Genomic DNA, 15870 nt, shown 5'->3' on the forward strand with positions numbered 1-15870 from the left:
AAAAGACATAATTAGTAATAAAATAAGAACAAATAAACAAATGATTAAGAACAGCACAAATAAATTCAATAGAATAAAGATACAAATGAAACAGACTGCTTTATGTTTCAGGTAGATCTAACAGAATAATTCAGGTAATAAACTGAAAAAGAAAGAGTAATTAAATTTAAAGTAACAATTGATAATCTTCATTGTTAAAATGACATACAGATTAATCAATTAAAACTATATCAGTTAATCAGTCAAGAGCAGTAAGTGATTTTCTCTTTGTCTTTTGTTGTTTGATTAACATGATCCTCAAATTACTTCAGTCACGTGTCATCACGGCACTCCTGTCAATCATTCAGGGCTCCGCCCACAAAGAGATTAATACAGGCTGTAATATTTGCTGTGTGTTCAAAACATTACAGCCTCTTGTTGTTATGCTGATTAAGAAAGAAAGAAAAAAAAAAAGAAAGAAAACATTGATAATATTTAAATAAAAATATCAAGAACATCAATCATGATGAATGGATAATAAGTTTTGGATTTTTCTCTGTCTTGTAGGTTTTCTTACTTACTGGAAGATTTTCATACACAGACGAGTCCAGTTCGGATTTACAATCATCAAGTTGATCAGCCTTTATGAATGAAGAGACAAAGTCAAAACAGGACTGTGTTATTTAAATTTCCATATACTTAATCAAAAGACATTTGATATTTTCACTCTAACATTGAGGAGCATTGAGTAAAAGTGTAGGAAATCCTCAGTTAAAACATTTACCGTTACATTCTCATACACAGGATCACTCAATTCAACATCACAAGCTTTGTGTCTGTCATGAGGAGGTCTGGAATCGACCATCTGTGCAACAGATGGAATAGATAGAAAACAGAATAGAGAGAAAAAAAAATGTATTTAAACAACTCATTAAATAAAGTCACAGCTACATTTAAACTTTCACTTTTAGTTTCAAATTAATTTACCTGATTAGTAAACTACTGATAAAAAAATAAATTGTTCTCACCTGAGACTCATGTGTGTCATTTCTCTTTTTCATCCTTCTGATTCTCCTTAAAAAACAATGATTTGACACAATTACAACCAATCTGAACTTGTGATGTGATGTTTAATACACAATTATAATTTTGAACCAGTGAGGTTTCTTTAGGACGTGACACTGCCATTATTAATGTGATGAAATCTGGTGTATCTTTAGGATTTACTGCAGTAAAGATGTGAGCTTCAGACTTCCTTATTCAATAACTAACTGAGTAGCTGTCAGTGTGGAAAGAGAGGATAGAAAATTGGAAATTTTGTATGAAGAGCCAATCAAGCCAAAATTCATTCTGGCACTCTCACACACATACATTCTACTCTCACATACATATATATTCTCTTCTTACATGCATACATTCTCTTTTCACATGCATATATATTCTCCTCTCACATACATACATATTCTACTCTCACACATGCATGTCTGAAGAAAATATGTGTGTGTGAGAGTAGAATGTATGTGTGTGAGAATAGAATGTAAGTGAGTGAGAGAGAGTATGATGGAAACGGAAGGCAGGTCAGGCGCGATCATCACGTGACATTCAGCTTCTCAGCGCTGCTCCGCCCCACCGACTTGATGCATTTTGTCTATGAAATACAGGTTTGTGTGTGTTTTATTTAATCAATAAAATCGTTGCTGTGCTGTAAATCATTTTATTTAATGCAAAGCAAACTACAGGGATGCGATGTCCGTTAACGAGTGTCGCATCCGTCTTTTAGATGAAGGAAACACTGCCTTGCGTAAAATTATCAATTTTTTTCCCAAAGATACTGAATATAAATACTTTGGATATTGAAATATGTTCTCAGAACTGTGCACTGATTGTTTATGGGCAGGTTATGGAAGCAGCCAAAGCATCTTTCGGCTACGAGTGAGACGGAGGGCGGTGGTCTGAAATGAGTTCCACCGCCGAACGCGAGCCCATCTCCTGCTGAAGAAGCAGCATCGTTACGGTGGAAACGGGACGCGACTTTTGATTACACATGAATAACGTCTCGGTTACATAGGTAACCCTCATTCCCTGAAGGAGGGAGTGAGACATACGTCGGACAGACCGACGAATAGGAATTTCGCCAGAGAGGCCAATCTACTTCAAGTGTAACTAAACGAGCCAATGCACATTGGGATGCAATCATATGCATCAGCTGCTTGCCTCGCAGCGCGGGTATATAATGAGCAGCAGGTGCGTTGCATCTTCAGGTTTTCGCTGAGGAGCCGAACCCAGCAGGCGGCAGCATCAGCAGGACAACGCCTGTGGCGACGGGACGTACGTCTCCATTCCCTCCTTCAGGGAACGAGGGTTACCTATGTAACCGAGATGTTCCCATTCAGTCGGTCACGTTCGACATACGTCGGACAGACCGACGAATAGGAATCCCTACCAAAGCGCCACAGGAGCTGCCCTCTTCCAGCGCTCTGTTGTGAGCCACCTGAACCCCCTTGCCTAAGGACGGTGGGACCGAGCTCACACAGAGAGGGTCGATCACTGTTGTTCCCAAAACCCACTCAGTGAGACAATTGGATAACGCTGGGAAAGCGTAGCCTTACATGAGATAAGGAACGCTGCGGAAGCCATATCCTTCCCCGAAGGAGTTATATGGATAAGTACATATGGACTAACCTTGTAGGTTGTACAACATATGGAAGAACTGGGGTGACTCCACTCGGTGAGAGATGGGATCTCCCAGAGGGAAAGACACGGGCTTCGTTTATGAGCAGCCGTGGAAAAACCCATATGGCATCCCCGTAGGGTCACACATATGGAACCCAGCCTAAATCCGGTTCTCAAGGAAACAACGGAGTATAGGCCTGGCACCAGACGCTCCGCCACGTCGGCTGCCAAGAGGTAACCGGAGGACTCAACAGGGTCTGCCCGTAGGGACTCTCTGGAGAATAGAACGCGCATGTAGCGCAGCAAGCCAACACTAAGCCGGGGCCTCTCCGTGCCTCTGACCTGAGGCGAGAACACGGGAGGAGACCGGCTCGACACGAAGGCTATAGTATCTAGCGAACGTGTTAGGTGTCGCCCAGATCGCAGATCTACAAATGTCTGTTAGCGAGGTGCCACGAGCCAGCGCCCAGGAGGATGCTACACCTCTCGTGGAGTGAGCATGCAACCTGAGCGGGCAGGGCACGCCCTGAGCTTGATAAGCCAGGGCGATGGCATCCACTATCCAGTGGGCCATCCTCTGCTTGGAGACAGCCTTTCCCTTCTGCTGGCCTCCGTAACAGACAAAGAGCTGGTCTGAGGTCCTGAAGCTTCGAGTTCTGTCTATGTACAGTCGCAAGGCGCGAACTGGACAGAGCAAAGCCAGGGCTGGGTCTGCCTCCTCCGAGGGCAGCACTTGCAGGCTCACCACCTGATCCCTGAAGGGAGTGGTAGGAACCTTGGGCACATAGCCAGGCCGGGGTCTCAGTACCACGTGGCTGTCACCCGGCCCGAACTCTAGGCACGATTCGTCGACCGAAAATGACTGCAGGTCCCCTACCCTCTTGATGGAGGCCAATGCCACCAGCAGCAAAGTCTTCATAGACAGAATCTTTAAGTCTGCAGACAGCAAAGGCTCAAAGGGAGCAATCTGGAGTGCTTTCAGCACCAGAGTAAGGTCCCAAGAGGGTATGGAGGGGGGACGAGGAGGATTTAACCGTCTCGCCCCCTTAAGGAACCTGATGACCAGGTCGTGCTGACCAACAGATTTGCCATCTATGTGGTCGTGGTAAGCGGAGATAGCAGCAGTGTGGACTTTGAGGGTGGAGGGGGACAGCCTACGCTCCAACCCCTGCTGCAAGAAGGAAAGCACAACTCCGATCGAGCATCTTCGGGGCTCTTCTCGGCGAGAAGAGCACCACTCAACGAACAGGTTCCACTTCAAGGCGTAAGCACGTCTCGTAGACAGTGCACGTGCCGAAGTGATGGTGTTAAGTACCTCAGGGGGTAAGTCACCTAGAACCTCCGCGTCCCGTCCAGGGACCAGACATGGAGTTTCCAGAGGTCTAGATGCGGGTGCCAAAGAGTGCCCCGTCTCTGAGAAAGGAGGTCCTTCCTCAGAGGGATGGGCCAGGGAGGGGCTGTCGCGAGGAGTGAGAGTTCTGGGAACCAGGTCCGGTTGGGCCAATAAGGCGCAACTAACAAGACCTGCTCCTCGTCCTCCCTGACTTTGCACAGGGTCTGTGCAAGTAGGCTCACTGGGGGAAACGCATATTTGTGCAGGCCCCGGGGCCAGCTGTGAGCCAGTGCATCTGTCCCGAGTGTCCCCTCGGTCAGAGAGTAAAACAACTGGCAGTGGGAGGTTTCTGGTGAGGCAAACAGGTCTACCTGAGCCTCTCCTAATTCTCTCCAGATCAGCTGAACCACCTGGGGGTGGAGTCGCCACTCTCCTGGCAGCACAGCTTGTGATAGCTCGTCGGCCACACGGTTGAGCACACCGGGAACATGAATGGCGCGAAGCGACCTCAGATGCTTCCGACTCCACAGGAGGAGATGGCGGGCGAGTTGCGACATGCGACGGGAGCATAGACCACCTTGACGGTTGATGTACGCAACGGTCGCAGTGTTGTCCGTACGGACCAGTACATGCTTGCCCCGAAGCAGGCCTTTGAGGCGGCTCAGAGCAAGGCGTACTGCCAGCAACTCGAGGCAATTGATGTGCCAATGCAGATGGGGTCCCGTCAAAACCCCTGAGACTGCATGCCCGTTGTACGTGGCACCCCAGCCGGTTGCAGAAGCATCTGTGAAAACCACAGCATGCCGGGACACTTGTTCTAGGGGCACACCTGCCCGGAGAAACAAAGGGTCCGACCACGGACTGAAGGTTCGGCGGCACTCCTGAGTGATTGGCACCCGGAACATGCCGCCTTGCCACGCCCATCTCGGGACTCGGCCGTGAAGCCAGTGCTGAAGCGGTCTCATATGAAGCAGACCGAGCGGTGTTACAGCCGCTGCAGCCGCCATATGCCCCAGGAGCCTCTGAAAGAACTTCAGTGGGACCGCTGTCCTGCCGTTGAACGTATTCAGGCAGTTCAACACTGACCGAGCACGTTCCACTGTGAGGCGTGCTATCTGTTTGACTGAATCCAACTCCATACCGAGAAAAGAGATCCTCTGCACTGGGGCGGTTTGCTCTTTTCCCAGTTGACCCGAAGCCCCAACTGGCTGAGGTGACTGAGCACCAAGTCCCTGTGTTCGCACAACTGATCCCGAGACTGTGCTAGAATGAGCCAGTCGTCTAGATAGTTGAGAATGCAAACACCCTGTTCTCTCATGGGAACAAGGGCTCCCTCTACGACTTTCGTGAAGACGCGGGGAGACAGGGCCAGCCCGAAGGGTTGGTTTGGATTCGAACGCGAATCTCAGGAATGGCCTGTGTCGCGGAAGAATCGAAACATGGAAGTACGTGTACTTCAGGTCGATCGCTGCAAACCAATCTCGGGGACGGATGCACTCGAAAATGCTTTTCTGCGTGAGCATTTTGAACGGTAGCTTGTGGAGGCTCCGATTCAAAACTCGCAGGTCCATCTCCGGGACGCCCGTCCTAGGGCCGCTTGGACTTGGCCTTGCCACCCTTCTTCTTAGGGGGTGGCTGGACGGGCTGGGCACCCCGCCCGCGACCGGTTCCACGACGCCGCTTGGATGGAGGCTGCTGCTGCTGGGGCGTGGGAGCGGGGGCGGCTGCAGGGGGGCGCCCTCGGCGACGGGCAGTCTGAGGTGCCGCCGGCGGTGGAGGTGCAGCAGCTGACCGCCTCGGCAGGATGTGACTGATGGCCTCTGACTGCTTTTGTACAGCCGAGAACTGTTGGGCAAAGTTCTCGAACGCGTCGCCGAAAAGGCCGGTCTGGGACACGGGTGAATTAAGAAACCTGACTAGTGATCGACCGATGTATCGGTTTACCGATATTTTTCCCGATATTTAAGCATTTTTCCATAATCGGGTATCGGTTTTGTAATATCGGATTAAGTATATGTTCTACTTGGTTTTCTTTAATTAATCAACTTTATTTAACATAACAGACATGCACAAATGAGATCTGAGACATAAATTCCTGATATAGTTAATTTATGCAGCTTGTTTCTAAACAATTGAGACGAACTCATTGAGTCACGTAGTGTAATTCGTCATGTCCTGCCCCAATAAAGACGTAACTTTACATGAATTAAATAAAACAGACGTGAATGAGTGCATGTTGAAAATAAAAGCGCTGAATTTAATTCTCTATCTGTTGTATTTGCTCACGATAGTCTAGAAGAAAAAGTTTGTTCATATTACTTAGCAACTGACGGATGATCAGGAGGCTTAAGCACGGCCACTGAATTAAACTTTTGACAAGATTATCTTGTTTAAACACCCTAGATTATATTATCCTTTACTACATAACAATCATTTCGCTAATACACATATAAATATAGCCTACCGCTTTGTGGAAATTAATTATTTATTATCTCCATGCGCGATCGCGGTTGATTAAGTTATAGTCAAACAGCACTTTGTCAGTTGGCATTTCATGATTTAACGTTAGATTAAATTTAGATCGTAAAATGCCAACTGACAAGTGCTGTTTAACTTTATTAGATTATATAATCATTTGATTTACTACATAACCATTATTTAGTTAATACAAATCTAAATAAATGCAGCTCTGTGGAAATTATTTAGTATCTCCACACGCGATCGCGGTTGAGTAGCCCAATTTATAGTTTTGTGTAAATGCATAGATAAGTTACAGCACTTTGTCAGAAAGCATTTCATGATCTAGACCGACAAAACAAAATAATTAATAACACTAGTTGGAAAATGCAATGATGTATGCTGTTTTGTTTGTTACTTTCCTGACAATGTTATATATTCCAGCTAATATTATTCAGTAAAGTTTTTTTTTTTTTTTTTTTTTTTTTTTTTATGCAAGGAGGGAGTGATTGTTATAAATAAAATGGTTTGTTCAGCTCATTTGTGTTGTAATAATTGTCAAAAACAGAAGTATAACAGTAAATAAATATCGGTTCTGCAATCGGTATCGGTATCGGTTATAAAAAATCAATATCGGTCGATCACTAAACCTGACCTTGTCGGTATCCCTCATGTCCGCGAGACACAGCCAGAGATGGCGTTCCTGGACCACCATGGTGGACATCGCACGACCCACTGACCGCGCCGTAACCTTCGTCGCTCTTGCAGAACTTGCGGATCATGACCACCCTCGTGCAGGTCCTTCAGTGCCTTGGCCTGACGGACCTGCAACAACGCCATAGCGTGTAAGGCGGAAGCGGCTTCCCCACAGGCCTGATAAGCCTTGCCGGTAAGATCCTACGAGTACTTACAGGTCTGGGAAGGGAGAGACAGCTCCCCCCGCCAGGTGGAGTTAGGGCACAGTTGCATAGCAACGGCCCGTTCCACAGGGGGTATGCGTGTATAACCCTTAGCCGTTCCACCATCAAGGGTGGTGAGGGAGGAGGACCCACCGACACGGCTTCGGGCATTAAAAGGTGCCGTCCATGTGCCAGTGAGCTCTTCATGCACCTCCGGGAAGAAAGGCACTGGGGTGGGGGGCTGAGAACCAGCCCTTGCCACCCCGAGATACCAATCATCCAACCTCGAGGGCTCGAGAGACGGTGGAGGATTCCACACGAGCCCGACCCTGTTGGCGGCCCGGGAAAGCATAGCCATCATTTCCGGGTCTGAATCGGGCACAGTTGTCACTCCCGAGGGAGGCAGCTATGCCGAATCGTCATCCCCAGAAGCGTCAGGCTCACCCTCCGATGCAGCGATCGACATCCGGTCGTCTTGGGGAGCTCCGAAGAATATGGATGGTACACACCTCTGGGGTGGTCCACCGCGTTCCCCCGGCAGCTCTACTGGCTGCGGAGCGCACGAGGGGGGAGGGTTCCTAGGGGGTTGGTTCCCCAAAGGAAACGCGCTCACAGTGATCCTCAAGTCACCAGCCCCGCCGCCCGAAGCAACCCTCTGAGGAGGATTGGAACGAGGCGTCGGGACCGGGACTCCACCCCTTTGCAGGAAGTGGAGTCTCGACCGCAACTCCACGACGGTCATCTTCCCACAATGGGTACATGACTCGTCCACAAACACCGCCTCAGCATGCCTTAAGCCCAAGCACGCGATACAGCGCTGGTGACCATCCCGAGGCGCCAGGTAACAACCACATCCAGAAACACACAAGTAGAACGACATCTTTAAAAAGACGCGAACTACTCGTGTAAGCTCTTTCAAGGACTGACTCTTTTAGGTGCTGAAGCATGCAAGGGAAAAGCCGCTGCAGCACAGACAGGGAAATGTGCAGCCTGTCGTGTTCACTCTCCTTGAAGGCGCTCTCTTACCAGCTGTAATAACAGCTTTTTAGCGCTCTAGGCGCACCGTTTCACCAGCCGTGAGAACGGCCTTCACGCTGACTAAAGCTTTTTGCTCAAAATAAAAGGCAAAGAAAAAACAAAGGAGAAATCAGCCCCGCTGCTGCGCTGTCTGCCTGCACCGCAACCAAGAGACGTCTCGAAGAGCTGACTCGTTCACCACACTCGTGCTTTCAGTAGCTTTCTTCAGTGTTGCAGAAGTTTGGCTCCGAAGCGAAAAGCTGAAGATGCAACGCACCTGCTGCTCATTATATACCCGCGCTGCGAGGCAAGCAGCTGATGCATATGATTGCGTGCCAATGTGCATTGGCTCGTTTAGTTACACTCAAAGTAGATTGGCCTCTCTGGCGAGATTCCTATTTGTCGGTCTGTCCGACGTACGTTGAACGTGACCGACTGAATGGGAACTTTTAGACCTAAATGTATAATTTCTAATGTTTGTTAAATATATTTTTAGGCATGGTAAAAACTATGTAAAAACTATATAAAATAAGCTGTATTAAGAACTGTATCATAAACCAGTGGTTGTGTGGAGTATTTTACACATGTTTAGATAAGTGATTCCCAACCGGGGGTACGAAAAAGATTTAGATTTTGCTTGGTTTGGTCGCTGGGACATTCTAAAACACATAGCCTAACTTGTACAGAAAAGCAGATGAGCCTAGAATATGAACGCAACACGTTTAATTACATGTTAAGCATTTTCCTCCCTTAACAAGGATTAATGTAAGACAGTGACATTAAAAGACCAAATTTAGTCAACACTATACTAATGAAGAATACTATATAGAATAATTGTTTTGTGCAGAATTTGATCTTTGATCACTTAGTAGGCTACATTAAGCGACGTTAAGCTTTTTCTTTAGCCTATAACGGTTTTCTATGGGAGGAAAATGTGTAATTAAACAAATTGCGATTATATTCTGGGCTCATCTGCTTTGCTGTACATGTATGGTATATTAGTATGATGTTTACTTGGTTTGGTCATTTAATATCACTGTCTTAGTACAATAAGCCATGTTCTATGGGAGGAAAATTCAAATTCTGGGCTCAACTGCTTTTCTGTAGTAGACTTAGTATGATGTTTAGCTACTAAGTTTGGTCTGTTAATATCACTTAGTACATTGAGCGTTTTAATGTCCCCTGTCGCTTAAGTGTAATATAGACTTGCTGATTGTCATCATATTCAAAATAACATTTGAAGTGCTGGAATGTCCAATTACATTGTGTTTCTTGTTTAAAATGTCCCAATATCTTCAAGTCTGAATTGTAATCAATAAAACTGGTTCATTGGTAAATTACTTAATTGTTACAACTGCATTCAAATATAAACGCCGCATTTTTGCTTAGTGTCGATAAAGGGGTACTTGATCCTTATTGATGGAGTTGTGGGGGTACTTGAGGCTAAAAAGGTTGGGAACCACTGGTTTAGATAATTTAATCTGTAAGTACTAAATAAACTATATCATAGAAAAAAAAAAAAATAATAATAAAATCAACCCTTTATGCTGGGTAGAATTAGCCCAACCTGTGTTCTGTCCTATGTTTACCCAGCCCTTGGGCAAAAAACAACCCAAAATGTACACATGAATATGTGAAAGGAGAATGTAAGTGTGTAAGAGAGTAGAAATGTATGTGTGTGAAAGGAGAATATATGTATGTGAGAAAATACAAATGTATGTGGGAGTAGAAATGTATGTGTGTGAAAGGATAATGTAAGTGTGTGTGAGATTAGAAATGTATGTATGTGAAAGGAGAATGTATGTGTGTGAGAGTAAAAATGTATGTGTGTGAGAGTGCCAGAAATAAATTATGGCTTGTACGGCCCCTCATAATTTTGCTTTGGCTCACGTTCATCATTACGTCTCACTGAATTCACAATCTTCTGACTCAGTCACTCATTCACACACAATACATAGTACCACAGACACATATCTTACCAAACCAGCATCATGAAGATCACTGCAGCTCCACAAACCACTCCAATGGATATGTATAATATCACCAGATGTCCTACAAAAGAGTAAAACAGATTAATTTTCTTCACTTTAGAAAGAGTAATGTAAGTATATGTGCTGCTCTACCTTTAACAGTCACAGTTACAGCGTCTGATCTCTGAGATCCATGTTGATTGTGAGCCTGACAGTAGAAGCGTCCACTCTGTAGTGCACTGAAACTCTGTCCAGATCCAACAGCTGAGCTTTCATTCTCCTTAAACCAGCTGAAGTTCAGAGCAGGAGGGTTTGAATCACTGCTGCAGATCAGAGTCACTGAACCTCCCGCCCAAATCTGACAAGACCGAATGATGGAGACTGAGACATTCCTGGGAGGGTCTAAAACAGACAAAAAAATTGTATATTAATTAAGTTTTGTGATTGTTAATCCATTAATATGATGATTACCATTAGTTACGGAACCATCATTAACTCACACATGATGTTTAAAGTCACAGCATCAGAGTATTTCTCTCCATGTTCATTGATGGATCTGCACTTGTATTCTCCACTGTCATCAGAGCTGATCTTTGAGATGCTGTAGATTCTTCCAGATCCTACAAACGTTCCTCCTTTAAACCAGCTGAAGTTCAGAGCAGGAGGGTTTGAATCACTGCTGCAGATCAGAGTCACTGAATCTCCTGACACTATTTCACCAGATCCAGTTATCAACACTGAGACGTTCCTGGGTGAATCTGAAAAGGACATAAGTTAAATCTTTAAATCATCTCATTCAAACACAATCTCCAGTTTTTAAAAGAACAAATGAATCTGTACTCACATGTGACATTGAGCTGAACAGCAGGAGAGATGTGATTGTGTCCGTGTACAGCACAGCTATATCTGCCTGCATCCTCTCTTCTGACTGACTGCAGCAGGAGTTCATTGTTTCTGTCTCTTCTCTCAGTTAATGGCTGTGAGTTTCTGTACCAGATGAATGTTGCTCTGTCAGTCAGAGTGCAGCTGCTTTTACATGTCAGACGGACTGAATCTCCCTCTGTCACTCTCTCAGGAGACTCCACCTGAAGATCTGAACACAACACACACATTATATCTAGTGCTGCTGTCATACACTGATTATTATTCAACATAATGCACAGAAGAAGAGAGAAACCTCACCAAAGTCACCTGTGACATTAAGAGTCACTCCTGGAATGCCAGTCCATTTCACATCAGGTTTATCAGTGATGAATCTGAAATAGTACTCGTGTGAATCCTTCAGTGTCACATGACTCAGTCTGATGGTGCAGTTCTGCTGTTTATCTCCCAGATATTGAAGCCTCTGACTGTATTCAGGGTCCTCAGACAGATCTGGAGGCTCTACGCCCTTTACAGGGCCTTTGGTCCAGAACACTTTCGTGATCTGATGTCCAGTAGGGTATGTATAAGTGCAGTTCATTATCACTGATGAGTCCTTTAGTGCACAGATGTGTGAAGGACTGTAGATCACATTCTCCTTCTGACTACAGACTCCTAAAATAGTTCACACAAAACAAATTAGCAGCAGCTTGTGCATAAACAATGCAGTGTGCAAAACTTCCTGAGCGTTTGTTGCAGAGACTCACCATGAATCATGATCAGAAAGATCAGAAGAGGAGGAGCCATTCTGACTGACATCGCCATAGCAACACCTATAAGGAATTTACAGTAGCTTATTTTTCAGCCTTAATGTCAGTGTGAAACATATCAATAAATACTACTTTATTTATTCAAGAACTTGGCAGCAAGAATCTGTCTTTCCCTGCCCTGTTTTTGATTGACAGCACATCATAGACAGCAGAACTCTGCCTGAACGATGGCTTTTAATTCCAAACTGAGAAACTGTTATGAAGCACCTTAGTTGATTTTTGATTCAGTGCACTGCTTATCTTCACAGCACATTCTCTGGGGCTCTAGTTGTCACACTTTTACTCAGGAGAATATTTATCTTGCCAGGCTGCCTTTTATGGAGTGTCTATTTAAGTGCAAATAGCGTCCCTTGTTGGCAAATGCTATTTACACTAGATACACTAAATAAGATGCGCAGAATTCAACATATTCAGTGGTGCAGTGGTAGTGAATTTACTATTAATATCTAATAGCTATTTACGCTTAATGCAAATAGCTGCTGCCTTATTTTTAAAACCACTTCCTGTATAGAGACACACTTTAATATATAAGTCTTGGATATGAGTCTATATTACCAGTCTTCAGTTATCTGTTGTGTAAAAGATTAAAGTGGATTTTTATCAAGGTGTTTGACAATAACATACAAATACTGCTAGAGAAAACATTTTTGTTTTATTAGTCTTTTGAAACCACCAGGGGTGCCCAATAGGGCAATCGCAAAGACAATGCTGGTAGATCACACACAATTTTAATAAAAGCTTTTGTTAAATTTTAATAAAAAGTAATATAACATTGTCCTTCCTTCTCCTTTTTGCCTGCTTTGCACCTTCCAAGAGCTTCAGCGAACAGAGTGCAAAAGTACAAATCTAGCAGTATTTGGTAGCTTACACAAATGACATTCATTCACAAACTATAGATCTAAAATTAATGTCAACCATTTAAAAATGATTGTGGTACCAAGCAAAAAGGCAAAAACTTACCATTTCCATGTGGAGTGGGAGGGAGAACTTTTTTAATTTTCTAAATGCATTTGTCTGATCTGCCAAACAAGTATTGCTATTCCAAACAAAGGAAACATTGAGAGACATTTTCAGACTCTTCATAAAACCTATGACAACGATGTTCCTGCAAAAAGCGAGCTTAGAAGAACAAAGATGAAAGAAGTGAAATCTCAATTAACTGAGGCAAAAGGCAGCCACAGAGGCGTCATTCCGGGTCAGTCACACCATCGTAAAACATAAAAAATCTTTTCAAGATGGACAAATAATAAAAGATGCATTTGTCGAGGCAGCAGATTCATTGTTTCTTGATTTTAAAAACAAATGTGAGATTGTGTCCGCTATCAACGCTGTCCAGCTTTCACGCAATACAGTTACACTTTGTTGTGAAACGATGGCTGATGACTTGACACAGCAACTGAGAAAGGACATAACTGACTGTGAATGTTTCTCACTGCAGTAAGATGAGTGCACGGACATTAGCGATACAGCGCAATTGTGGATTTTTATATGGATGGTGTTTAAAGACATGACAGCGAAAGAGGAAATACTAACACTTTTGCCTATGAAAGACACTTAAAGGATTAGTACACTTTCAAATTAAAATTTCCTGATAATTCACTCAACCCCATGTCATCTAAGATGTTCATGTCTTTCTTTCTTGGAGCCCAAACGGTTGAAGGTCAAAATTACAGTTTCAGTGCAGCTTCAAAGAGCACTATGAGGAATAAGGGTCTTATCTAGTGAAACGATCTGTCATTTTCTAAATATATATATAGTTTATCTAAATATATATATATATATATATATATATATATATATATATATATATAAGTTTTAACAATAAAATCTCATCTTGAACTAGCTCTCTTATTCTTCTCTATTATAATTCCAGCAGTGTAGACACTGTTAAGTGTTTTACTGCCCTCCACAGGTTAAAGTTTGAATTAATTGTTATATACTTGCACTAGCATATTGTATATGACAATTTAGTTCAAACTTTGACCTGCGGAGGGCAGTAATACACTTAGCAGTGTCTACACTGCTGGAATTCAAATAGAGAAGAAGAGAGCTAGTTCAAGATGAGCATTTATGGTTAAAACGTATAAAATAAAAAAAATAAATAAAAAAATTGAGTGATGGTTTCTCTAGATAAAACCCTTATTTCTCGTCTGGGATCACTGTAAACTCTAATTTCAACTGTAAACTGTAATTTCAACTGTTTGGGCTCCATTGAAGTCCACTATATGGAGAAAAATCCTTATTTATAATCAGGAAATTTTCATTAGAAAGTGAACTAATCCTTTAAGGACTTTGTCGACAAAACTCAGCTTCCAGTGTCTAAACTGGTGTCAATCAAAACTGACGGAGCACCTGCGATGATGGCCGTTCAAACAGATTCATTGCCAAGTGCAAGGAGGAGGATGCTTTTCCCGACTTCCTTAACTGTCATTGTATTATACACCAACAAGCTCTATGTGCGAAAATGCTGAATGTGAAAAAGATGGATGTGTCCATGAAAATCGCCTGCTCAATACATGCACACTCACTTCAGAGGCGGCTATTTCGTGCCGATTTGGAGGGAGCTGACCGCAGCCACAGATCTCCTGCTCGATGTCAGGTGGTTAAGCAGGGGCAAATTCATAGAAAGATTTCACAAGCTGCAGAGATAAAGGAGTTTCTCCTATTTACAAAAGAATCAGAATACAAACAACTTTGGATTCGCAGTGGCTTTTAGATTCGGCTTTTTTGACTGACCTGCTGAATGAGGTCAATTTAGAGCTAAAAGGGAAAGAGAAGACGGTGGTCAACATGATCAGCTCAGTTAATGCTTTCAAAGGAAAACTGCAGTTACTCACATCTAAGCTGCAGCGTCACGAATTAGGCAACTTCCAAAACATTGCTTCTGAACTGCATAAGCAAGGAAAGGAGCCTGCACAACTGGACAGTGGGCACTACATTGAGCAAATTGAAAAGGTCAGGTCAGACTTTGACGAACGTTTTCAAGACCTTGCTTTACTTGAGCCAATCAATCCGTTCATGTGCTTTCCATTTGGAGATGAGCATGAAGTTGATTCCCTGGCCTCGGACATGGGAAATCTGTTTCAGATGAACCCATCAGCATTGCAGAATAAGATGTTAGTACTGCAGACTGACATTCAGGTGAAGGCGGGGGCCAGTGGACAGTTTTGGAACCTTCTTGCAGAAGACAAGTATCCAACAGAAAATGTGCCACCTGACTGACTGCACTGTTTGGCTCAACTTATTTATGTGAAACAGCCTTTTCTTACATTAATATTATTAAATCAAAACACTTGTCCAGCATGACTAATGACAGTTTGGAGGCCTGTTTGAGACTAGCTATCAGCAGCTACTGCCCAGATTATGCAAAAGTCTGATTCTCTTCAGTGCAAGTCATCAGAATAAGGTAAATGCCCTGGCTATTGTAATCTGTTGTGCTGTAGGTGTTTTAAGTTAGTGTTAAAATTGAATATCAACAATGAACATTTATTAATATTTTTTTTTCCTGAATGTACAGATACATGTAGTTGAAGTAACAAGCATTTGAATTATTACTATTTTTTTTGTTGTTGTTTTTAATTAAACTGCTTTTTTGGTTGGTAGATCTCACTGAGTTGATCATTTTAAAGTAGATCATCACACAAAAAAAAGTGTGGGCACCCCTGCCATAGACACAGCCCTGTGACAACTAGCCCCAACCAGTTTCCCATAAATCCCTCACACTTTAGATATTTGAGAGAACGGTTATAAAATCAAGCTCTTACCCGTTTCACCAACACCCGTGACCAGAGACAGCACCACAAATGATCAGGACGAAACCAGTATTGGTGTTTTCACACTGAATGACACGT

General features: G+C 43.6%; 2 protein-coding genes across 2 annotated transcripts in view; one reads left to right on the forward strand and one right to left on the reverse strand.

Annotated features, from left to right (window-relative positions):
- LOC137032441 (B-cell receptor CD22-like) overlaps window positions 1-15870 on the forward strand; it is a 900294-nt gene that overhangs the window by 223338 nt on the left and 661086 nt on the right. The window lies entirely within an intron of this gene.
- LOC137031519 (B-cell receptor CD22-like) lies at window positions 295-11996 on the reverse strand. Its single transcript, XM_067402527.1, has 10 exons — window positions 11957-11996; window positions 11520-11864; window positions 11173-11421; window positions 10829-11086; window positions 10482-10730; window positions 10338-10410; window positions 1008-1053; window positions 764-844; window positions 561-620; window positions 295-425 (listed from the first exon to the last, which is right to left on the reverse strand). Exons 1-10 carry the CDS (start codon window positions 11994-11996, stop codon window positions 405-407), a joined length of 1422 nt encoding a protein of 473 aa, XP_067258628.1. The 3' UTR covers window positions 295-404.

Source organism: Chanodichthys erythropterus, chromosome 12 (genome assembly GCF_024489055.1).
Source record: "Chanodichthys erythropterus isolate Z2021 chromosome 12, ASM2448905v1, whole genome shotgun sequence".
Classification (NCBI taxonomy): Eukaryota; Metazoa; Chordata; class Actinopteri; order Cypriniformes; family Xenocyprididae; genus Chanodichthys; species Chanodichthys erythropterus.

Bases quoted from the DNA above. Each gene is read 5' to 3' on its own strand.
- LOC137031519 (XM_067402527.1), bottom strand. From the start codon at position 11,996: ATGGCTCCTCCTCTTCTGATCTTTCTGATCATGATTCATG. The intron at 11,422-11,519 runs GTGACTTTGGTG...TGTTGTGTTCAG, and splicing joins AGTGACTCTTAATGTCACAG to ATCTTCAGGTGGAGTCTCCT. The intron at 1,054-10,337 runs GTAAGATATGTG...TTGTTTTTTAAG, and splicing joins ATCTTCATGATGCTGGTTTG to GAGAATCAGAAGGATGAAAA.